This window comes from Bombina bombina, chromosome 4, assembly GCF_027579735.1.
Source record: "Bombina bombina isolate aBomBom1 chromosome 4, aBomBom1.pri, whole genome shotgun sequence".
NCBI classification, from domain to species: domain Eukaryota; kingdom Metazoa; phylum Chordata; class Amphibia; order Anura; family Bombinatoridae; genus Bombina; species Bombina bombina.
Genome location: NC_069502.1, coordinates 529167641 through 529193915, shown reverse-complemented (window position 1 = coordinate 529193915; position 26275 = coordinate 529167641). Strand labels below are relative to the sequence as shown.

The 26275-nt window shown below is 35.3% G+C and overlaps 1 protein-coding gene across 7 annotated transcripts in view; it reads right to left on the bottom strand.

Moving 5' to 3' along the window:
• MYO6 (myosin VI) overlaps positions 1 to 26275 on the bottom strand; it is a 635235-nt gene that overhangs the window by 43839 nt on the left and 565121 nt on the right. For 4 of the 7 annotated variants that reach the window (XM_053710456.1, XM_053710458.1, XM_053710459.1 and 1 more), the window contains 2 exons: positions 20363 to 20494; positions 11400 to 11426 (listed from right to left, as the gene is read on the bottom strand). In XM_053710456.1, the coding sequence (XP_053566431.1) occupies positions 11400 to 11426; positions 20363 to 20494 (159 nt within the window). The remainder of the gene's footprint in view (positions 1 to 11399; positions 11427 to 20362; positions 20495 to 26275) is intronic. The other 3 variants (XM_053710457.1, XM_053710460.1, XM_053710462.1) reach the window with 1 other exon arrangement.

Genomic DNA, 26275 nt, shown 5'->3' with positions numbered 1-26275 from the left:
TACAGGAAAATTTGTAATTATTTTAACTATTTTAGCTATTAAATAGTTCTTAACTATTTAATAGCTATTGTACCTGGTTAAAATAAATACAAAGTTACCTGTAAAATAAATATTAATCCTAAAATAGCTATAATATCATTATAATTTATATTGTAGCTATATTAGGATTTATTTTACAGTTAAGTATTTAGCTTTAAATAGGAATAATTTATTTAATAAGAGTTAATTAATTTCGTTAGATTAAAATTATATTTAACTTTAGGGGTTAATACATTTATTAGAATAGCGGTGAGCTCCAGTCGGCAGATTAGGGGTTAATAATTGAAGTTAGGTGTCGGCGATGTTAGGGAGGGCAGATTAGGGGTTAATACTATTTATTATAGGGTTAGTGAGGCGGATTAGGGGTTAATAACTTTATTATAATAGCGGTGCGGTCCGGTCGGCAGATTAGGGGTTAATAAGTGTAGGCAGGTGGAGGCGATGTTGTGGGGGGCAGATTAGGGGTTAATAAATATAACATAGGGGTCGGCGGTGTTAGGGGCAGCAGATTAGAGGTACATAGGGATAATGTAAGTAGCGGCGGTTTACGGAGCGGCAGAATAGGGGTTAAAAATAATATACAGGGGTCAGCGATAGCGGGGGCGGCAGAATAGGGGTTAATAAGTGTAAGGTTAGGGGTGTTTAGACTCGGGGTACATGTTAGAGTGTTAGGTGCAGACACAGGAAGTGTTTCTCCATAGGAAACAATGGGGCTGCGTTAGGAGCTGAACGCAGCTTTTTTGCAGGTGTTAGGTTTTTTTTCAGCTCAAACAGCCCCATTGTTTCCTATGGGGGAATCGTGCACGAGCACGTTTTTGAGGCTGGCCGCGTCCGTAAGCAACTCTGGTATCGAGAGTTGAAGTTGCGTTAAATATGCTATACGCTCCTTTTTTGGAGCCTAACGCAGCCATTCTGTGGACTCTCAATACCAGAGTTATTTTAAAGGTGTGGCCAGAAAAAAGCCAGCGTTAGATACGCGGGTCGTTACCGACAAAACTCTAAATCTAGCCGTATGTTTGCTAAAAGCCTATAAAAACTGTACAAAATATGACTATGGGTGATAAAACGATTTAACAATTTGATACTTTATTAATGCCAAAAAATAATAATGAGATATATCAAATCTAATTTTTTTCTTATTCTGACACTATGATATAATTTAATGTGTTATTTGTAACAATGGGTCATATCTAGAGAAGGGAGTAATGACATGTATTTTTCCTTCTTTTTAGGACTTAAATATTGTCTAGTTATTATTATCATAAGGTTCAAAAATTAGACAACTATATATCAGTTGTTAAATTGATATTGACCTATTAGCTGGACATATTTGATCCATATTTGTTGTGTCTAGATTAAAACCCATATATATCTTAAACAATAAAAATATATTCATATATAATAGAAAATAAGGATTAGGAAGATAATGTGTAAAAACAATTAGTCTAAAATGAAGGGGTTAAGATCCAACTCGGAATTTAAACCTTTAGGGTATAATGTTTGTAGCTTGTATATGAGTTCAGCTTCTTTACGTAAGAGCAGGCGTTCATAGTCTCCCCCTCTCCAGGGTTTTTTAATCTTGCAAATCCCCCAATATTTAAGCTCTTTATTTTTGTTCTGATGCTTCACTCTAAAGTGTTCATATAATCTCGTGTCTTGGTCACCTTTCTCTATTAGGTTAAGGTGCACCCTGATCCTCAGGGTCCTAGTGGTCTCTCCTACATACTGTTTGCCACAAGAACACTGAATGAGGTATATAACCCCTTTATCGCTGCATCTAATAGTGTCCTTGATACTGTATTTTTTTCCTGTATTGGTGGCTATATAATCTTTACATTTAGTTCTATGTTTGCAGGCTTTGCAGCTGTAGCAGGGATAATGGCTTCTTAATTTGCTCCCTGCCAGATCAGTGGTTCTAATTTTAGACTGTTGCATTTTCTTATTAAAATCACTGGGTGCCAGTATATTCTTAATATTCGTTGCCTTTCGAAAAATAATTTGGGGTATTCAGAAATGGTGTCATTACTCCCTTCTCTAGATATGACCCATTGTTACAAATAACACATTAAATTATATCATAGTGTCAGAATAAGAAAACATTGAGATTTGATATAGCTCATTATTATTTTTTGGCATTAATAAAGTATCAAATTGTTAGATAGTTTTATCACCTATAGTCATATTTTGTACAGTTTTTATAGGCTTTTAGCAAACATACTGTTTATAAATATCTCATTACTATTTTTGGCAATAAGAAATGATCAAATTGGTAGATATTTTTTATTATACTGTCCTTTCGAGAGGAACGGACGTGCGTGTGACATCACCGGCTATCCGTGGAGCTGTACAGACACCTGTGCTATCCGGGAAGTGGACGGAGGATACCCACACCAGAACAGGTAGGCACACTGAGGTGTAGCAGCTGGATAGCGCGGTAGACACACACAGCTTAAAGCCATATGCCACGGAGCTTAATAAACGAACATTGCCTTTGACACATTAAATACAAAGATTTTAAGACAGTATACTGGAGAGTAAGTTTTACAAATATCACTAACATTGACACCCTATATTGGTGACTCCAGCTCAACGTTATATGCCACTAAGTTTGGTAAAACGGACATTTTCTTTGACACATTGAAAACCTTAAGGGACCACACCGGAGAGCAAAGTGTTACATATATCACTGATACTGATACTCTCTATCCAGAATTTACCCATTTGTGGATATTTGTGCAATACATTATGCAGATTTCTTTAACATATGGACAATATATGGAATAAGAAAATTGACATTTCGTTTTGAATCTCATTTTGAATCTGGTATTGGTGCACTAATATAATTTATACCAAACTCCTGTTGCTAGCTATTTAAAACTGGGCAAACCAGCAAAAGTTTTCATTTAACCTGATCTGTACATAGATGTATTTTGTACTTTTAAGGCTTTTTTAAGGTCCATTGTAGACAGATAGTTTTTAGAATTTAAACTTGTGACCGGTCACAGAATGATAATACTAAGAGTGTATGTTTTAAACAATAAATAGTTATAATATTAACGCTTATTTCCATATTTACTGTATCATTTTCATCTACCAATGAGATAACTCTTGATTAATATGAATTATTAAAGGATTACTTTCTGTTATAGTTTTTAAGCTAAACAACTAACATATTAAAGTTAATAAACATTAATTAAAACCTACTGACCTATATTTTCTCCAAAACGAAGTTTCATAACGTTTTAAAAGTTATATCTTTTATTCGCCGATGATGTCACGTTATCCTGCCCACTATTTTCAGCACTGCATGTTCAAAATACTTAAACCAATAACTTTGTGTTTAAAGCGCCATTTTGAAACCTAGGTATTGTAAACGGATTGGTACAGAGCAAAGGATACCCACGGAGTGGGTTTGAAAAACAATTAAATTTGCAGACAAGATTTCTGATATACGGTAGAGATATGTTAATGAAATGCTATTGATAAAAAGTGTATTTGGGGTAGTTAGTTAGTAACAGGCATAGAAAATATTTACTTACAGTGGCCCTTTAAACATTTTTAACCATTCATTTTTAATATTTTTTTATATCTTGATTAATATTAATTATTAAACATTTTTAATCATTCATTTTTAAATATTTCCATATTCCCGCTGCTGTGAACACACTTATACTACATTGTATTTTACTTGTCTTATTTCCTGAATATATCTTTTTTTGGGAGCAGATAAGTGTAAGTGCTAGGGAATCTCATTTGCGCACCAATAGGACACCAACCTTTATCTAATTCCTGTTCCTGTAGAAGAACTGGAACAATCACCCCTGAAATCTCTAGATCTGAAAAACATTTCAGAAAAGCCTGAGCTTTCACAGGATTTGTTGGAACATGAGAAAGAATCTTCTCACGGGAGGCCTTATTCTGAATCCTATTCGATACCCTTGAGACATAATATTCTGAATCCACTGATTCTGAACAGAACCTTACCAAATTTCCTGAGACAATTTTAATCTGCCCACCACCAGCTGAACTGGATTGAGGGCCGCACCTTCATGTAGTCTTGGGGGCTGCATTTTGTCTTTTGTAAGGCTGACGAAAGGAACGAAAATGATTAGGAGCCTTAAATGTACCCTTAGATTTTTATCTTGAGGTAGCTCCCTTCCCTCCAGTAACAGTGGAATGATAGACTCTAATTGAGAACCAAATAAATTCTTATCTTGGAAAGATAGAGATAGTAATCTAGATTTAGACACCATGTCAGCATTCGAAAATTTAAGCCATAAAGCTCTTATGGCTAAATTAGCAAAAGACATATAATTAACATTGATATTAATAATGTCAAATATAGCATCACAAATTAAATGATTAGCATGTTGAAGCAGAAGAATAATGCTGGACAAATCGTGATCTTCTACCTGCTATCCAACCAAAAAGTTGAAGCAGCAGCCACATCAGCCATAGAAATAGCAGGTCTAAGAATATAGCTAGAATGTAAATATGCTCTTCTAAGATAAGATTCAATCTTCCTATCTTAAGGATCCTTACATGAAGTACTATCTTCTATAGGAATAGTAGTACGTTTGGCAACCTTAGGAACATTCCCCCAAAACTCTAAATTAGCCACAAGGTAAAGGATACGACTTCTTAAACCTAGAAGAAGGATTAAAAGAAGAACCAGGCTTAGACTATTCCTTAATAATCATTTCAGGAACAGCATCTGGAACAGGAAAAACCTCAGGAGCAACCTTAGGAGGTTTAAAAACAGTATTCAAACGTTTACTGGCTTTATTATCAAGAGCTCTAGACTCTTCAATACCCAAAGTAACCAGAACTTCCTTCAATAAAGAACAAATATAATCGATCTTGAACAGATAGGAAGATTTGTCAATTTCAGAATCTGAATCAGGATCTTCTGAACCAGAAGAATCCTCATCAGCAGAAGATATTTCAGTATGCTGTCGGTCAATACAAATTTCATCAGAATTATGAGAAGTTTTAAAAGACCTTTTACGTTTATTTGAAGGCGGTATAGCAGACAAAGCCGTATTTATAGCTGCAGCAATATAATTCTTTACATCTGCAGGAATATCAGGTACTTTAGACGTTAAAGGAACAACAGACGTGTATTAGTACTAATAGAAACATTATCAGCATGCAAAAACTTATTATGACAGATGCCACATAATTGGACTGAAGAAATAACATCAGTTAATTTACAACAGACACACTTAGCTTTGGTAGAACTGTGTTCAGGCAGCATGGTTTCTACAGCAACATCAGAGGCAGGATCAGATTGAGACATCTTGCAAAATGTAAAAAAAAATAATGAACATTTAAACAAAATATCCAATTTCCTCATACAGCAGTTTCAGGAATGGGAAAAAATGCTTATGCTAAAGTAAGATGCACAAAATTAAGCTCTTAACATGGAGAGAACTAGAAGCATTAAATGAAGAGGGGTAATATACAAAAAAGATTTTTGGCACAAAGTATGACGCAAGACGCAAAAATATTTTTTTTGGGCGCCAAAGCTAACTCGCGTCATAACAAATAACGCGCGTCAACAAAGACGCAGGAAATGACGAAACTTACGTCACCTTAGACAAAATTTTGCACCAAAAAAATTTACGTGCCAAAAATGACGCCATAAAAAACTGCATTTTTCCGTCCCACGAGTCAAGTTTGCCTTCAAAAATTTGGAAAACAAAGTCAAATTGAAAGAATCTAAAACCCCAGGTAAGAAAAAAATTGAAAACTAATTTTCCCAAACATAACTTCCATACTGAAACTGATAGTCTGCAGAAAATAGAAATATACATAGACCTGACTCTTGGCAAATATAAGTAAATACATATATTTAAAAATTTATAATATAAAGCACCAAACATAGCTGAGAGTGTCTTAAAATAATGATAAATACTTAACGAAGACTATCATCTACATATAGCAGACAGCCAAACCAGTACTGAAAAATATCAGCAGAGGTAATGGTATAGGAGTATAACGTCGATCTGAAAAGGGAGGCAGGGAACGAATTCCTGCGACCGATTACAGAGAGCCCTTGAAAGGATTTCCCATGGGTGAAACCACTAAATCAACAGGAAATACTCACTTCACATCCCTCTGACAAACAGTGTACTCTGAGAGGAATTGGGCTTCAAAATGCTTAGAAGCGCCTATCACAGAAGAAAATGAAGCACATCTTGCTTCACCACCTCCACAGGGAGGCAAAGTTTGTAAAACTGAAGTATGTGTGTGGTGGGAGGTGTATTTATGGGCTTTTTGAGCTTTGGGAAACTTTGCCCCCTCCTGGTAGGAATGTATATCCCACACGTCACTAGCTCATGGACTCTTGCCACTTACATGAAAGAAACAATACTTTTTGCCTTTATGCTTGTTGGGTGTGCTATTGTCTTTTATCAGAGCTGTGTGGGATGCATCTTATCTCATCAGTTAAGTGGCATAAAGTCCATAATGAACTTGATTTGATTATTGGCATAGTCTCATGCACTGTATCCTTGTATACCTCTGCATTACATGTGTACACGCTAGGTACATACGTAGGCAGTCCATATGCATTGTGGTCCGTATGCTCTCTAAATGTAAACATGGACATAAAACCCATGCATTTGTGCTATCAATGCTGTAAAAAGCTGTGTAGATGGACAATTCTATAGAAACATATATACAAAGTTACATTTTATTTCCCCTGACCACAACAGATATAATGGTACCTGCTTAGTGAAGATTTATCCCCAAATTTTAACAAAAAATTGTGACACTATTCAAATAAAATCACAGCTATAGAAAGAAGTTATTTTTCATCTCATTTCCATCCAATAGGGAATGTGAATTAAGTCTACTGCTTTCATTTAGAGAGTATAATGTAGGCTGACAAGCATAGCCTGGAAGACAATGCAATGAGTCATATTGTATATGAAATAGAGCTGTCAAACTGTGTATATTTACACAAAGTTCAGCTTTAATGCCAAACTCCCACTATCTAAACTTTTTATTTAACATAGGAGTAATGACATTTTTAATATGTAACGGCACTGTTAGGGTTAAAAAAAACTACATAAGAATTGTACTAGATAAACAAACTTTAGACATTTTCTGTTTAAATCACGAATATTGGCTGGCTGCTATTACATTTTCAAAGTTAACACATTTAGGCCTAGATTACAAGTGGCGCAATAGTTTATTTAAAATGTTAGTGCAGCCGGATTACCGCAAGAGCAAAAGACTGATGTGCTCTAACTTTAGGACTTGATCGCAACCGCACTAAATCTCTCCTCCCAAGTCAATGCGGCACGCTGACCCGACACTGCACTAGATTAACTGTGCTAGAGCTGAAGGTGCGTTAGGAATACATGATTATTTTTTGTAAAATATATATCTATAAATATACACACACACACATATTTATATGTATATATACATATATAGACACCCAAATGAAAAGATTTGTGATGCTTGCAATACCACCTGTCCGCGTTATCAGCAGTGCCTGGACCAAAACGGTCATCAGTTCGAACACCTGCGATAGCTCAAAAGATTCTACACTTTCCTTCTTTAACTTGCATTGTAAAACTTAGATATAGCTTAATAAACATTGTATTTACAATCATTCAAGTGTTTATACATTTTTTGGGACACCCGGTATGTATGTATTTATATATATATATTTTTTTTTTAAAAGAACATTATATTTCTAAGTGAAGAACATAGGAATTACCGGTATTTCTATTAGAGTGATGTTGGCTGCGCTAACCCTTCACTGGTAAATGGGATTTACCATGGAATTGTAATATCAAGTAGCACAGTAATGTAGCGCAGTCCAGCACTATTACGTATCGCGTCACGCCCTATCATTAGCACACCACTTGTAATCTAGCCCTTAATATCTGAGAAGCAATCAAAAGCAGGTTGTTAACTGTGTTACACAAATAGGAAAATGGGTATGGTAATGGTGGGAAAATGCCCAATAGCAACTGAGTTTAGCATAGCGTCTAAAGGATTTGAGACCTCCACACATTTATATATCTGCTTCTTACCTTAAAGGGACAGTAAAGTCAAAATCAAACTTTCATGATTTCGAAAGAGCAATTCATTTTAAACAAATTTCCAATTTATTTGCTTCATTCTGTTTATATTCTTCGTTTAAAACATACCTGGGTATGCTCAGGAGCAGCTATGCACTACTAGAGACTAGCTGCAAATTGGTGGCAGCACATATATGCCACTTGTCACTGGCTTACCCTATGTAAACAACTAGCTCCCAGTAGTAAATTGCTGCTCCTTCAACAAAGGATACTGTGAGAATAAAGCAAATTTGTTAATAGAGGTACATTGGAAAGTTAAAAAAAAATCATAGGCTTTATCTAAATCATGAAATAAACATTTATTGGGTGTTGGAAATGTCCCTTTAAAAGGATAATGTACTAAAAAACATTCTGCCATTTATATGGAAGAGCAGAATTTAAAGATGTTGAAAATAATTTTTACCTGAAAAATGTGAAGTAAAAGCTATTTAAATGTCGTACTTTTAAAATTTTAGCACTTTCTGCAAATGTCCACTGGCTGATAGACACATCCAACTAATGTTTATTGGCTGATTAGTAAAATACTCATTGTAGCTACCAGCAAATGTGAATTAATAGGGAGCACTTAGCAGGAAGTACATATCAGACAGTAGGGGGTCAATTTATTCAAGTCTGGCGGACATGATACGCTGTAGCGTATCATGTCCACCAGACATCGATGAATGCAGACAGCATACGCTGTCCATATTCAGCATTGCATAAGCAGTTCTAGTGAATACCGCCCTCTGCAGATTCACGGCCAATCGGCCGCTAGCAGGGGGTGTCAATCAGCCTGATCGTATAAGATCGGGCGGATTGCTGTACGCAGCCACAGAGGTGGCATATGAGTTAAGTAGCAGCTCTCTATAGACCGCTGCTTCTTAACTCCTGTTTCCAGCCAGCCTAAAGGCTTGCGCGGAAACAGGGTGAATTGGCCCAATTCGGCCATTAATAAATTGACCCCTTAGAATTAGCAGTAAGTGATCCCCAAGCATACTATAAAATGTTCACATACACCCATAAATCCTTGTCCTCTCCCTGGGTACTTGAGATGAATCATAAAATATTACTTAGATGATACCTCACACCAGTAAGATTAAGAAAGATCTACCCTGGAGCATCTAGCTCCTGCTGAATAGGCTGTGTTGAGCAGGGTATTATGGCAAATATCTGGTAACAGTGTAAATTAATACACCCCTCCCCTTTTGGAAGATGATCAAACAGACTTTTAATGACCGTTCTTTAACTACAAGCCTGACTTTTACTGTAGTATACAGCTACGCCTTTTATAAATCTACACATATTCCTACTAGACTTAGAGCTCTTGTCTCTTGAGGAATTAAAGGGATAGTAAACCCTAAAATTTTCTTTTATGATTCAAATAGAACATACAATTTTAAACAACTTTCCAATTTAATTCTATTATCAAATTTTCTTCATTCTCTTGTTATCCATTGCTAAAGGGACAGCATTGCACTTCTGACAGGAAGCTGAAAATATGTATTTAGCCAATCACAAGAGACAAATGTGTGCAGGCACCAATTAGCAGCAGCTCCCACTAGCGTATGATATGTGCGTATTCATTTTTAACAAGGGATACTAAGAGAACGAAGCACATTTGAAAATAGAAGTTAATTTAAAAGTGTCTTAAAATAACATGCTCTATCTAAATCATGCAAGTTTAATTTTGACTTTCCTATCCCTTTAAGCTGCTTAAAAAATAAATAAAACAAAACTGCCTATTTTCTATGATATTAAATTATATTGTGAACAATTATAGGCTCCAACACATTCACAGATGCTGACAACCTATCAGGGGACCTACATTTGTAGTAGGACAACAACAAGATCCTCACATGAACAGACTGACTTAGGCTCCCCCCCCCCTTCCTTCTTTCCCTTTTTCTTATCTTTCTCTTCATGTCTCTTTCTTTCTTAACCCTCTAGGGCCCTAGGGACTCTCTTTTTGTAGCCCTTGATTCTGTTAGATTTCATATACTATCTAGTCTTGATCTTTTCCTTTACTCCTATGGGTGAACCACTGTTGGAAGTATTTGTTCATATCTCATTTGTTCTTGGATGACCATAGAAGTCAGATTGAATCAACTAAATATTAAAATTATTAATGGAAACTCTATCAAGTGGACAATTATCCTACTAGACTATGGTTATCCCATGTCACTATCATTGTACTGAGGTATCAGTTTTAATTTAAATGTAAACAGCCTTAGCATATTTAAATGTTGCTCTTTCATATTAATAATAGAATAGAAAGTACAAAATCTCTTTAATGTTAGGTAATGTGAACATAGCTTGACAAAACATTGTGCTTTATAACAGAAATAGATGCTTAAAATGTTTATATCCAGTTTAGCTTCTCTTTAAACAAATCTCTGAAATGTATACAGTAATGACTTCAAGGGAAATTATCGTAAAACACTGCAATGGAAAATAGTGCTAATTTAATTGTTATGAAGTGTTCCACAACACATTAAAAAGATAAATCGAATTTAATACATCCTCTTGTCTAATTATGTTTTACAAATAGCAGCAACAATGTTTTAAGCATGCCACTATATCTAATAAATATATTTAGCTCTGTGTACCACAGTACCAGACAGAGCCGATATGTGCGTTCAGAAACAAGTATTTATTTACTTAGAAATCACATATATCTTATCATCACCTTTTTTTCTCATCAAAGCTTTTTGCTACAGTTATGCTTCACAGGCCAGAAACTTACATAGCATGTAATGTGCCCCCTGCAGTAAGGAACTATGGGTAAGGAACTACAATGTGACGGCACTTTATGCATGGTGCTTTCAAAGCATGCGCCATATTATCTATCTTTCGTTAATTATTTTCCTACAAATTATTTCTGTAGTTCCTGCCTTGTTTCTCCAACTACCACTTCAATTGTTAGTTCTGTAGAGAACAAGGCGCTGTAATCCCTCTGCCTCAATCTGCCTTGTCTGCTTGCGTCTATTTATGGTAACACTTGTATTAGGGAGTGAAATGTTTTGGCACTTTAAAAATAATAATAATAAATAACCTGAGTGTGTGTCTGTGGCATAAATGCAGTTTCAAGGTATTCACAGCCCTGCGTTAACCTGCAGACATGCAGACCTGAGCAATACTTAACTAAATCATTTATTTTAGTATTCTTTCATTGTTAGCTTGTAGTTCTGACATAACTGTAGCAAAGACACCTCAGATTAGTAGCATCAAAGCCAGCACCTAGTTCCCACATCCTTTAGGTTAGTTTTTTTTCACACTTACTTGAGTTGTTCATAAATGGAGCAAAATCTGAAAACATATATTTTTTTTAATTTAATACATGCAAATAAATCTCAATGAAGATAATTAAGTTTCTAAAATTATATTTTTTGAGCAATGAATATTAGAGTTTGTTGTGAAAACAAATTAACACAAATAGTTTTATACCCACCTGTTTCTTGAATTTTCTTCATTTAGGTAGTGAAAAAAAAGATTCAAACATTGTCAATATAATGTTCATGCCATTCATACCACATTGTCAGCATCCAAAATGTTTCCTGGTACCTCAGAACATGAGATTTTTTTATATAAAATGTTTAGTTATGTGCAATGAAATTTGCAATGTATTTTCAATAATTAGTTTTGTCCTCTTTTTATGTAATGCACCCTGCTGACTTATCAAGGCTAACCCTGGTGCATACAGTATCTCTTCCTTAATGGATTTAGTATATAACAACTGCAAAAAAATGCATTTAATGCTAACTTTATGGCTAATCTTGTTATCTGCTTCATCACTATGGGCTAAACTACGAGTGCAGCGCTATTTTGTGCTCCCGTTCTCCCATTAACTTCGCTAGATGGAGGCTATTTGCATGCGTCGGATTGCGCTCGTATTACAAGTTGAAAGCACAAAAGATAAAAAACAGAGAAGTGCAAACATCCGAGATCTCAGTGTAGCATTTATATTTTCATTCTATTTAATGACTCATAAAAACATTAAAATGCTCACTCACATTTAAGAACCTCAACAAATTATGAGGTATTGTATGCATTTGTGAATATATATATATATATATATATATAGTTGTCCCACTTCATGGTACAATGTATCCATCTGACCTGCAGTGTCCACACAGTCTGGTTTTCCAAGTCCCATTTACCACAGTAAATTAGAAGCTCCAGCACTGTGCCTGGACTTGTCTCTGCTAATCATTGGCAGCAGTTCTTCCTGAGCATGATACCGGATCACAACGTTCCTTGAAAGACCGTCTGTGGGAAAACCCCTTCTATACACACAATTACCCGGTGTAATCTGGCGTGTCGGAAAGCCAGCAAAAACACACAGAGAAGGCCAAGTGTAAGCAGGCGTGACTAGTGTGGGCGTGGCCTGCCGCATTTTGGATTTTCTGGACGGATTAGCAGGGAGATACAAGAGAAGCTGTTTTGCACTTCTGAAGGTCATCTCTGTGAAACCAGTACCACATTTGTTATGTGTTTCTGTAGTGTACCTATTAAACAAGATTTTAATTGTGAGTGCATTTGGCTCTTTATTAAATATTTGATGTGAACGTATTGCATCTGCACTTAGATTCGACCTTGGTGTGGTGCTTCTTCCCTTTTGTTTTGTTTTTCTTAGATCTCCTACATTTCTACCTACTCCACTGAGGAGGACTTTAGAAGTTTTGGCTATTGGATGGATTGAGAACTCATTACATAATATAATACTCATTAATATTGGGATGTTTAAGCACTGACATATTGGAAACAAGAACATAGAAGAAATGAAAACTTTCACTCACTTTTATTTCCTTTTCTGATTGCTTCTAAGGCTGATTTGAGTGCAGCACCTGAGCATGTTCCTAGTGTTCACTCGTGAACATAACTGTAAAGAGGGTTTTATCCAGAATACAATGCAGGGAAAATCGTAGAAAATAAGGCAACAATCATAGCTAGGCAAGCAGTGTACTTATAAAACTTTACATTTATTATAGGCAATTAAAAACTCACGGTACACCATAGCTTGATACAGAGGAGTGTAGGTACACACAACGCCGGTCTACGTCCTCTGACATGTTTCACGCCGTTCTGGCGCCTTCTCAAAGATAGACTGGGGTAGTTAAGTTGTCTAGCCCATCTACGTATACTGGCCAATCGGCTTATAAAAAGACTGACACACCTATCCCCAGGTTATGTAGCGTAGTTCACCACTAGTTAGAATACTTAAAAACAGAAACAAACTTTTCTCAAATATTTACACATGATCAACAATAAAAACATATATACCATTATGTATTGATACATTCATACAGCAGAGGTGTAGTATCAAATAGCGCAACATTTTCAGAGGAAAATTTCTACTTATACTTAGTATCAATCTCACAATGAGAACCATTATGCCTCAAATCTCACAATCAGACACCTAAGGATTTGATCAAAAAGATATCATTAGAGTCAGGCTAATATTGTTGACCCACATACACAAATACAAGTAGAAATTCCCATTGCACAAACAACATATCCCTTTTAGATATACAAAATAAAGCAGGGAAATAAAAGAAACACAAAACAGGACAAAAACCCATTAACATTATTACTTATATAGGCTCCCATATTTTGTCCGATCATATTAATATACTTATTCCTAGCAGTCTACAATCGACATCTATAGTCAACACTATTCAAAATTGCCAGGCACAGTACTAACATAATCCAATGCCTAAATACAGAGAGGAGGCAAAACAGTGTATCGTATATATACTGGCTTGTATCAAAGCTTGTATCAAATTTCATTAGTCGCGTCCAAATAGTTATCTCAAATCTATGATACATCTCAAAATACCGAGTGTATGCCTAATCTTTATCTCATAGTATCTATAGAACACCTATTTCTAAAGAGGTAGTTATTATCCTTGGTATAGGTCTATATCACATCTCAGATTTATACCTTGTGGTTCTTTGGTATTTAATCTGAAAATCCACGGGACTTCTTTGTCCAGGAGTCTTTTGAACTGGTCACCTCCTCTTATCTGAAATGGGATAAAATCTATAGCCTGGAACTGTAGCGCTTCTTTGCCTTCATTATGTTTAGAAAAATGTTTTGCTACAGGTGTTCTTGGGGGATCTTTCTCGAAAGAGAGAAAATGTTCTCTAATCCTGTTCTTCAAATTTCGACTAGTGCATCCTGTATATTGTGTTTTGCAGACTTTACATGTAATCAGGTATATTACATATTTAAAGCAACAATTCAACCTGTATTTAAGAGTGTAGTATCCTCCCTTGGCTGTTGAAGTGAAGCTGTCTCCTACAATAACATAGGGACAAGTCATGCATGAATGTCTCCCACACTTGAAAAAAACCTTTTCTTAAAAGGCAAGTTTCAGATCCTAGTTTTTGTGGAATGTAAAAATAATTGACCACTTCAGTACCTATAGTGGGCACTCTTTTTGAAACAAACATATCCTTTTTTCAGGATCTTACTGAGTTGGAGATCTAGTTTTAATATGTCTATATTATTTTTGATTATTGACATAATCTGCTGAAATTGTTTATTATAGGCTGTAACAAAATATGCTGGTCTGGTCTTATTAGTGGCTTTATAGGCATTTTGGATTTCTTTTTGTTGCTTCTATTCAATATCCTAACTTCTGACCTTAACTTCATTAGAGTATCTTTATTGTAACCCCTATCTTCTAAACGACGGACAAGATCAAGAGAGTGTTCATCATATTTAGTTACAGTGTTACAAATCATTTTAATACAAATTAGTTGTCCTTTACGAATGGCCCTTGTAACATGTGTAGGATGACAGGAATCAGCCCGTAATATTGTGTTACCTGTAGTTTCTTTTCTGTACAATTTATTCATTACATTATCTCCACCTGTGTCCTTTATATCCAAATACTGTATTGTCTTATCACTGATTGTATATGTGAATTTTAAATTAACTATGTTATTATTTAGCTGTTCGACGAAGCACTCCGCCTCCAGACCTGTGTCATTCCAAATTATTATCAAATCATCAATATATCTTGCATATAGTTTTATTTTATTTGTAAACATATTTTCAGCACCAAAGATATACGAGGACTCAAACCACCCCATAAAGAGGTTCGCATTTGTGGGGGCAAATTTTGCCCCCATAGCAGTGCCACAGGTCTGGAGGTAGAACCCTCCATCGAACAGGAAATGATTATGTGTCAAAAGAAAATGCAAAACCTCCAAAATAAAATCAATTAATTCAACCGAAAAAGTGCTTTTAAGAAGAAGGTGATATTTAACTGCCTCAATTCCTAATGCATGTGGAATACATGAGTACAACAAGCTCACATCTATGGTTAGCCATTTAAAGTTGCTATGCCATTTAAAGTTCTCAAGTTTTAACAGTATATCAGTGGTATCTTTGATAAACCCTGGCAGATCCTGAACAAATGGCTGCAATAAATTAACTATCCTTTCACCGAGGCATTCACATAGGGACCCCTCACCTGCCACTATGGGTCTACCTTGGAGGAGAGGTTTTATCCTTGTGGATTTTTGGAGCCAATCTAAAGTTGGCTATCCTGGGATGTGTATTGTAAAGGTATTCACATAGTGAGTTATCTAATATGTCTAAATGTAGACCCCAATCCAAAAGGTTTTTAATTTCATGTTGGGTTTCTAGATAGCTTGTGGTATGTTTGTCTATCACTAAGTTGCTTCATTGCTTCACTGTGATAGTCTGACATATTCTGAATCACTATTGAACCTCCTTTATCTGCAGAGGTAATGGAGATTTATTTTCTTTGTTTTAATTCCCTTAGTGCCACTCTTCGTTTGTAATTAAGGTTATATTTCATTTGTTGGGAAGTTTTGTTTTTGTTATCTTTTCATGTAAATTCACTAGTTCTGTATGTGTCATCTCCTGGAATAGCTCTATATAGGAACTGTGTGCGTGAACCGGGCAGAATGTGCTTTTATTTTTAAGATGTTCATTAACCTGTTTATGTACCTGCACATTCTCAATCTCCCTACCCGCCTCACCACGTATAGCCATCAAAGAGCTAATTAACATCTCATCAGTATACGTTAAAGTTATTTCTTGATCAGGGTCTAATGTTGGTATTAGTTATTGTGTTGTTGCATCTATTTCTGCTATATTACTTATTTCATTATTAGAACATTTATTATCTATTACATCTACATTATGGAAATGTTTTCTTAGTACTAGAGTCCTCACAAAACGATTGACATCAGTTATGGTCTTGAATAAGTCAAAGTTTGTAGTTGGAGAGAACCCCAAACCTTTACATAGCACTTCTTGTTCCATTGTAGACAGGGGAAAGTTTGATAAATTGACTATGGTTTGTATCTTGTCGATATCTTGTTTCTGTCCTTGTTTTTTGACTGATACTTTTTTGGATTCTGTTTTTTGTTATCTTTCTTCAATTCCGATTCATTTGAGGACTCTTGTCTTTGTTCCCAGGTTTTTGGTCTTGCTCCTAGCTCTTTGTCCGAGTGTTCCACCTCTTCTGAGGTCTCACTATTTTCTGTACTGTTCAGTGTCCTGGTGATGGGTGTAGATGCTAGGTGGCTTTTGACAGAGAAATTGGAGTCTGTAAAGGAAACTTTGCGGTTGTCATTGTTTGTTGTTCTTTTCTTATTTTTACCTTTGTAGTTTTTCTTATGTCCATTACCTTTACCTTTGTTTTTATTTTTATTATTATTTTTGGAGGGCGAATTATTCCAATTGTAGACTACATTTAGTGCATAGTCTTTTTCATCCCTCTGCATTTTTGTATCCTTTCGTGTGATTAGTTCTTGCTCCAATTCATCAAGGTGAGTAGCCAACTCTGTATCATACTTGATATAATTTTCTTGTGCTTGCAAAGATGTTAATTTCTCTTGTAATGCTTTTATTTTCACCAGCACTAGATCTCTGTTACGGTTATTATTCACCATTAATTTCTTCATCAGTTTTAGTGAGCACTCACTCAGTATTTCATTCCACTCTAACAGGAATTCTTTTTCTTCTTCTTTGTCCACATTAGGGTATTTCTTAAACCTCAATCCACGTTGAATAATAGCAGACTTTATATATTTGTCCAAATAGATGATTTCATACCATAGTTTCAATTCTTTTACCCTTAGGTTTTCCATAGATATAAATGACTGTCTAAGATCATTAATTTGCGTTTGTTGAGGTGTTAATTCTTCCCTACACTCCTCATATGTTAATTTTCTTCTGAAAATGTCCTCCAAAGCTTTTGATTGTGCCATTATATATATATCCAATATATTACAGTCCAAAACTTTATTTGTTGTAGATATCGAAAGTTGATTTATATATTTCCACCACGGGGACTGATAGACTCCTAGAAGCCTCCAGACAATACAAGGAGACCGATGTTAATTAAACATCCAGATTGTTGTGTTTATTTATGTAAGGTATATCCAAGTATTGCTACAGCGTTTCAATATGTATATGAGACAATGTCCAATTGGGTAGTAACGCATAAATAAGCAATACTACATGGCAACACCCATTCAATCAAGAAGTATTCATCTTATATAATATGTAAAGACGTAGTGGTGAAAGAAAACGAAGCAGTTCATAACAATTATTGCTTGAATCACAAACATAGAAGAAATGAAAACTTTCACTCACTTTTATTTCCTTAGTATCAACCTCATTGTGAGATTGATACTAAGTATAAGTAGAAATTTTCCTTTGAAAATGTTGCACTATTTGATACTACACCTCTGCTGTATGAATGTATCAATACATAATGGTATATATGTTTTTATTGTAGATCATGTGTTAATATTTGAGTAAAGTTTGTTTCTGTTTTTAAGTATTCTAACTAGTGGTGAACTACACAACATAACCTGGGGATAGGTGTGTCATTTTTTCTATTAGCTTTTGTCCAGTATACGTAGATGGGCGTATGCAAGACAGAGTAAAAGCTTGACAACTTACCTACCCCAGGCTATCTTTGAGAAAGCGCCAGAGCGATATGAAACGCATCAGATGACATAGATACCGGCGTTTTGCGTACCTATACTCCTCTGTATATGGTGGTGTACCGTGAGTTTTTAATTGCCTATAATAAATGTGAAGTTTTATAAGTACACTGCTTGCCTAGCTACGATTGTTGCCTTATTGTCTACGATTTTCCCTGCATTGTATTCTGGATAAAACCCTCTTTACAGTTATTGGAAACAAGTACAGATCCACTGTGCTATTCTTGGAGATTCCCATATATAAAGCATATGTGATGAACTATATACTACTTTGATTTTGCCATTATCTTATTTAGAGCCATAGTGCTCTAATACTGACTGTCATCAGTCAGTTACTTTGTCTTTTGTTTTATTTTATGGTATTTATTCTTACATAAATGTTTCTATATTTATACCCTCTGAATTTGTGTTAACCTGATGCTCATTAAATTTGATTGTGCTTAAGTGAACAAATTTACTTTCAACTCGTAATACGCTCACTATTTTCCATTGCACGCAAAAAGCCGAGAAAAAAACTATATTGTATGCGCACTACAGATAGCGAAAGACTTGCAATCTAAATCCCCGATTGGATGCTCCAAATAAGGCAAATAGTAGGTACGATTTGGCTATTGAAAAATAATTGCAGTAAAAAGGATGTAAATTTGTTTAAAGATGTTTAGACCTGGCTTATATTTATCCTATAACACACCAGAAATGTCTTGTAATTGCAAGGTGTTTGCTGTCCCTTTTATTAAAATAGTTTTCAAATACAATACTTTTATGTGTAGATTTAAATCCCAGATTGGTGCTAAGGGATTGAAGAAGGCAAAAATAAGATAAAGTACAAAGAAAATCATTGGTGCATATGTACACAGCACTTGCTTGAGTGGCACTGGGTAATGTGGTGTCTAGACAGCCCCATTTACTAATAGGGTTTCATATACTTTGATTTAATGTTTGCACTATTCTTTCCAAACAGCATCACTTGATAAACATTCAACAGTAAATAAATGATAGATATAATGATGCATTTAAAGTAATTTTACATTTTCCTATTAAATATGGACGAAATAAGCATAAAGCTTTAGTTTCTATAAAGTAGATAATAACTGTTTAACAGGGATTAAGTCCCTTTAATGTTGCTAAACTCCATACACAGTCATTGAGTGCACACTTCCTTTTTCCTCTGTTCTAGTAGATAAGAGAAACCTTGGTTTCAACATGGTGGTGCCCATGTTACAGAAACTCTGGGAAATTGAAAGGACCACAATTTACACAAATTACAGGGAAAGGGCACAAATAAAAATAGCAAAGTTTGCTTACTACACATAATTAAACATTTTATATTACAATCACAGTGATTGCTGATTAATTTAATTTATATTCTCAGATTATTTTGTATAGTGACAAATTAATAAACAATCTAAAGAACATGCACAAATACAAATTAAAATGAACATATAATAAGAAGAGTAGACATTTAATACATTTTTTTAACTGGAAAAAAGAAAACTGAATAACGCAACTGGGAACTTTGTATTTTTTTTATGGGGTCGATCTTTAATTATGCTCCCTACATTATTATTGTAATTACTACCTCAGTGTAAGGACACGGGTGAATATTCGTTAGTAAGAAATATATTCTATTCCCCATGTAGAATACAAAGGGTGATGTATACTTTTTACATTAGACAAAAAGCTATAAAAAAACTAAACATATATCTGTTCATTGCGTGGGTAAAAGGTCTTCCAATTATGTATTTTTTTAATTTTATTAAAAAGTAAAGAGATTTGAATAAAGCCAATGACTATCGTAATCAACCTTTACAATAACGCTATTAAATGAAATAAAATATGTGAGACTAATAACACATCAGCAATAATAATAATAATAATAATACTATACGTAATGTCTTGTCAAAATAGAATGTGTAAGAAATGCATTTTTTTTATTATAAATGTTCAATGCTGTCTATTTTTTTCTGTAACAAAGCAGAAATGTGTCCGTTCACAATGAAGAGTCGCAGATGTGCTTGAGAACTTGAGAATGAATACAGGTTAATGAACAGCTGCAAACTCTGCATTTTCTGGAACAAACAACACTGGATGTATATATTGTCTAAAGCTGACAATTAGCACGCTTCATTTGAGTGCATGCTTATACTGCATTCGAGAGGCTTCACCATCTAATTCTCACAACAAAATGTAAGATTACAATGTTACGACGACGTATACATATTCATGTGTGAGCAATTCTAGCTTACCATAGTCAGTAACGGATTTCGGGGCACGCTGTTCTGTGTCAGTGTTACGCTTCTTGTTCTTTGACTTCCAAGCATGATAAACCTTCAGTCTCCTGTGAAACTCTTCTCTGCAGGCAGCCAGCAGCTCGATATCTGTGCAACAGATTTTGTGTCAGTGAAAACAAAGAAAATAAAAAGTTTTCACACCAAACATTTTATGATGAAAAACCTTTCAGGCACAATAAAATGTACAGAAGCAAACGTAGCACAGTTCCTCTCATAGCCAGTCTTAACCCAGTGACACAGGGATATCATTTGAATTTTCATTTTAAAAGCACTGGACCAAATATAAGCTACATTCAGCAGTAATTGCTAAAACTAACATATTTTAGCTGACCTATTATAAGAATGTTTTTGCATTTAGATCATTTCCTTTTAATATTAGTTTTCTCCCTCCTGCTTAATGTAGCATCTAGACGTGCAATTGTTTATCAAACACATTTAGAAAATGACTCATTTTACCCTTTGTATCAAATTCATTTAGTAACTTGATAATTATTTGAGGTTGGAACGAAGGAACGAATATGCAAATGTTGCAATGGGCGAAATTCATTCGATACAACATTCTTATTTGTTTACATGTCACATTTTCAAATAACCAATAAGAGTGCTGCAATTTAGACCATGTGATAGCATGCTCACAAATCGTGTGCCCAGCTCTGCTCATGTGTCAGATGATGAGAGCATTGTGTTTTTTCTGTCTGAAAGTCAAAACTTCATCTTGTAAGTTGGATTTCTAAGTAGTTTATCGTGCTTCTTACACATTGCGCAAGATAAATAAGGCCTGAGATTGTAATCTAGGCACGCAATATGAGGTGTGTTTTCAGCATGGGTCTAAGGAGGGGTATTGGATTTTCATTTAAAGTTGCTAAGAAAAGCAATAATTTAATGTGGATCAATTCAAGCTCTTCAGCTTGCAGCTTTCTATCACTGGAAGAGAAACACATTTATTATAGACCACTAGGCTATATTTATATAGAATACTTTCAGTGGAAATAACGTTTAAATTAAATTTCATTTCAACAAATTAATGTGGTAATATTCTGACAAACCAAAGGCCTATACCATTTTTTTTTCCAGAAAGAATGCTTTGCCCAAAATGAATTTTTTGGCTGTGCACATGTCTAAAAGCATTTTCTTGTGTAGTGATGAATTGCTGTTTGTGTTTGTGCAATGTTCCTAATAAGCGATATATGGACACTTTATTACAATGCACAGAAGAGCCAGCACTCACTCAGATGCATACAACTAGATCAAAATAAAAAAGAGTTATTTACAGCATTTGTCAAATGGTAATAGGCTCAAGTGCCATGCCAAAGCCTCTTCATGTGTGGGTGCCTACTCTAAAGCCATATATACTAGTCTGTCAATCAGACTTAATGAAATACAGATAAGGGTGTCCCAGCTATTTGCTGTCTCCACTGGATATATTCCCTATTAAAATTTGCATCCAGGCATCTCTGAGGCTAACTGTCTGAGTCACTGGATGTAAAACCAGTCTTCTGAGAGTGCCAGTTTTAGAGTGCAGTCCCCTTCCATGTTTTGAATATGTCTAAGGAAGTTTAAAATACATTGGGGTATTAGATTGTTGTGGTGTTCTTTTTTAAGTTGGGTGGAGGGCCTCTTTATAGGTATAGGGTAATTAAATGAAAACTTTAGTTCATTTATTATGTTGGGATGGGTAGGGGCCCTGGGATATTGTGGAGACTTGCTTAAAGTTGGCCATGTGGGAGCCTTGGGTGTCATGGTATTGTGGACCATTAAAGTACTATTAATAAAGCAGTGGGTGGTTTAGGGAATAAGAGGAGTTCTTCTATAGAGGTATAACCTTGGAACGTATATATAATGCATGCAGTGCTAACATAGTTTGCTTGATAATACAAATTTCATCTGTTCACACTAAGTTCCCACATTCTTAAAGCTGCTGTTAGAGCTTAATACAAGCTTAAGAGAGATGTAAAGACAAAGGCCCCCATTTACGATGCGGAGGCCATAGAAGGTTCCCAAGCAGGGAATCTGTCTAAATTACTATTGCAGCTTGGGGAGATTTTAATCCATCACCTCTGAGGAGGAAAATATGTCAGGAAGCAGTAGTCTTACACCCTTGCTTATTAACTTGTGGGTGCAGGCTCACATAAGCAAACCAGAACCACAGATTTACAAATGTAGCCCACAGTTGTTTGTGCATGCATATTTACAGTTTGCAAGAAATTACAACTTGATTGGCATAAAATTATCTTTTCTCTTCCCATAAGGAGTCATTAGAAATTAAATTTCCCCCAGCCTGTCATTTTTTTTCACCAGGATTTTCGTCTCTTACCTAGATCTTCTTTTCCTATTTGTCAGTTCTAGAACTGTTCTTATCTACAATATATATTGTAATGGCTATCTTAAGCCATGGACATTATTGCATGATGGACTTATTTTATTATAGTAATACATTGCTTTAATAAAGAGCTGGGTTGTGGTTGTATTTATTAAATGGTTATTGGTTCTTTTCCAAGTTTTTGGCATGCATATGAACTTGGATAATGAGATGGGTTCTACATAAATACGTGTGGGGGTTTTAATAAAGGATATACTGATTTCACAACTTAGACTCAGGTTGACTTTGTGGAATCTAGGGTAGAGTGTCTCATGATATCTTTCCCTTTCAAGTATATTGTTTGAGTCTCCAGCGAGTAAAGTCATTGTAAAGACTGCCCTGGTTGTACTCTCACAGACTGCTGCTGGACCCCTCAGCTCATTGCCAGTTATTGCAGTGTTGGCCAAGAGAGAGCATTCAGATACCATAAAGGTTACTTGTCAGCCAAACAAGTGGGTAAATGAGGACCAGAAAAAGTAGTTGCTTATTGAAATGTCCACAGGCTTTGTCTAGTCTACAGTGGCACGGACCATCACCTGCACAATTAGTTGTTTACAACATTCACTAAAGTTGAAAAAGTCAGTTAAAGATGCAATACTTTACATGGCTGATGTCAGGAGACAGATGTACAGTAATGATAAAATTATTATTGAAAATCTATTAATGCAACAATTTATTTTGCAGCACTTTTTTGATTGCTTCACTCATTACAGCATATTTTGGGTTGGAGCAAATCACTATCCTATGATACAAAAACAGAGGGATATGTCTAGGTCACATCAAATAACCAATTACAGATGTTAACATTCTGCATTCAAGCAAAAACGCTATGCATGAATAGAAATTGAAGGAATGTAATGCTGCATCCTATACAGAAATGCAGATTATCATCTCATACTGTAGGCATACTGCTGAAAAGCTAAGGTTTGTAACCATGGGTACTAAATGTTACTATGCATAGGTATCTATGATTGACTTGTTAATGCCAATTAAATCACTTGGAAAGTAGATCTCCCATCTCATATTTAAACGACTTCAGAACGTGCAGTTTTGACAGCGTTCACAAACTGACATTAAAAAGATATGACATTGCCCTGGATAATTCCCACAGAAAGCAGAAATGTAAGAAAATGGGTTTGAGAAACAGAAAATATGAAAGAAAATGAGTTAGCACTATATATTTCCCTGGACTGTACAGGATTACATGCAGAAATTCATTTACATCTCTGTCCATAAACATGTACACTGCTGTAATTTATATTCTTGCGCTATACTAGGGAATACAACAGAGCTCTTCATGGTGTATAATATATATTATTAAATGTTCCTATTGAATTATAATATTTACCTGGCTACTTAAAGAGACAGTCAAGTTCAAAATAAACTTTCATGATTCAAATAAGGCATGTCATTTTAAAAAAAAAACTTTCCAATTTACTTTTATCACCAATTTTGCTTTGTTCTCTTTGTATTCTTAGTTGAAAGCTAAATCTAGGAGGCTCATATGCCAATTTCTTAGACCTTGAAGGCCGCCTCGAATCTGAACTCATTTTGACAGGTTTTCACCACTAGAGGGCATTAGTTCATGTGTAGATAACATTGAGCTCACGCACGTGAAGCTACCTAGGACTCAGCACTGATTGGCTAAAATGCAAGTCTGTCAAAAGAACTGAAATAAGGGGCAGTTTGCAGAGGCTTAGATACAAGGTAATCACAGGGGTAAAATGTGTATTTATATAACTGTGTTGGTTATGCATAACTAGGGAATTGGTAATAAAGGGATTATCTATCTTTTTAAACATCAAAAATTCTGGTGTAAACTGTCCTTTTAATCTGGAAGGTTTGATTGTTAAAGGTACTTGAAACACAATTTACATCTATTATTTATTTTGCTTGGTTCTCTTTGTATCCTTTGTTCAAAAAAATATCTAGGTAGGCTCAGGAGCTTAAATGCAGTACTGGAAGCTAGCTGCTGATTTGTGGCTTACCCAATGTGCCCAGCTAGTTTCCAGTAGTGCATTGCTGCTCCTTCAACAAACTATACTAAAAGAATAAAGCACATTTCGTAATAGAATTGGAAAGTTCTTTAAAATGTTATGGTCTATCTGTATCATGAAAATAAAAAATAATTGGGTATCATGTCCATTTAAGTTTTCCATGGCTTGCTTGTTGGATATTAAACGCTGGCTTATATTGTCTATATATTTTTAATATAAAACAAAACAGAAATACTGTATATAATAAAAACATACCTGGAACACATAGGGCAATGTGATTTGTATATTCTAACCTAGTTTTCAATTAATGAAACATTTTAGGCTAGTTTCCACCCTTTGTGTATTAAACAATATTAACTTTAATTTTTACTTTATTATTTACTTAATTATTTTTTATATTAAGGGCAATTTGATTTGAGCATATATGGTCTTGATATAACTACTACACAGTACTGCCATGCAGCTGCCTTAAAGGGACACTGAACCCAAATTTTCTCTTTTGTGATTCAGATAGTGCATGCAATTTTAAGAACTTTCTAATTTACTCCTATTAGCAAATGTTCTTCATTCTCTTGGTATCTTTATTTGAAAAGCAAGAATGTAAGTTTAGATGCGGCACATTTTTGGTGAACAACCTGGGTTGTTCTTGCTGATTGGTGGATAAATTCATCCACCAATAAACAAGTGCTGTCCAGTGCACTGGACTTTCTTTTTCAAATAAAGATAGCAAGAGGACTAAGATAAATTGATAATAGGAGTCAATTAAAAAACATAATTTATGCTTACCTGATAAATTCCTTTCTTCTGTTGTGTGATCAGTCCACGGGTCATCATTACTTCTGGGATATAACTCCTCCCCAACAGGAAATGCAAGAGGATTCACCCAGCAGAGCTGCATATAGCTCCTCCCCTCTACGTCAGTCCCAGTCATTCGACCAAGAATCAACGAGAAAGGAGTAACCAAGGGTGAAGTGGTGACTGGAGTATAATTTAAAAGATATTTACCTGCCTTAAAACAGGGCGGGCCGTGGACTGATCACACAACAGAAGAAAGGAATTTATCAGGTAAGCATAAATTATGTTTTCTTCTGTTATGTGTGATCAGTCCACGGGTCATCATTACTTCTGGGATACCAATACCAAAGCAAAAGTACACGGATGACGGGAGGGATAGGCAGGCTCATTATACAGAAGGAACCACTGCCTGAAGAACCTTTCTCCCAAAAATAGCCTCCGAAGAAGCAAAAGTGTCAAATTTGTAAAATTTGGAAAAAGTATGAAGCGAAGACCAAGTTGCAGCCTTGCAAATCTGTTCAACAGAGGCCTCATTCTTAAAGGCCCAAGTGGAAGCCACAGCTCTAGTGGAGTGAGCTGTAATTCTTTCAGGAGGCTGCTGTCCAGCAGTCTCATAGGCTAAACGTATTATGCTACGAAGCCAAAAAGAGAGAGAGGTAGCAGAAGCTTTTTGACCTCTCCTCTGTCCAGAATAAACGACAAACAGGGAAGAAGTTT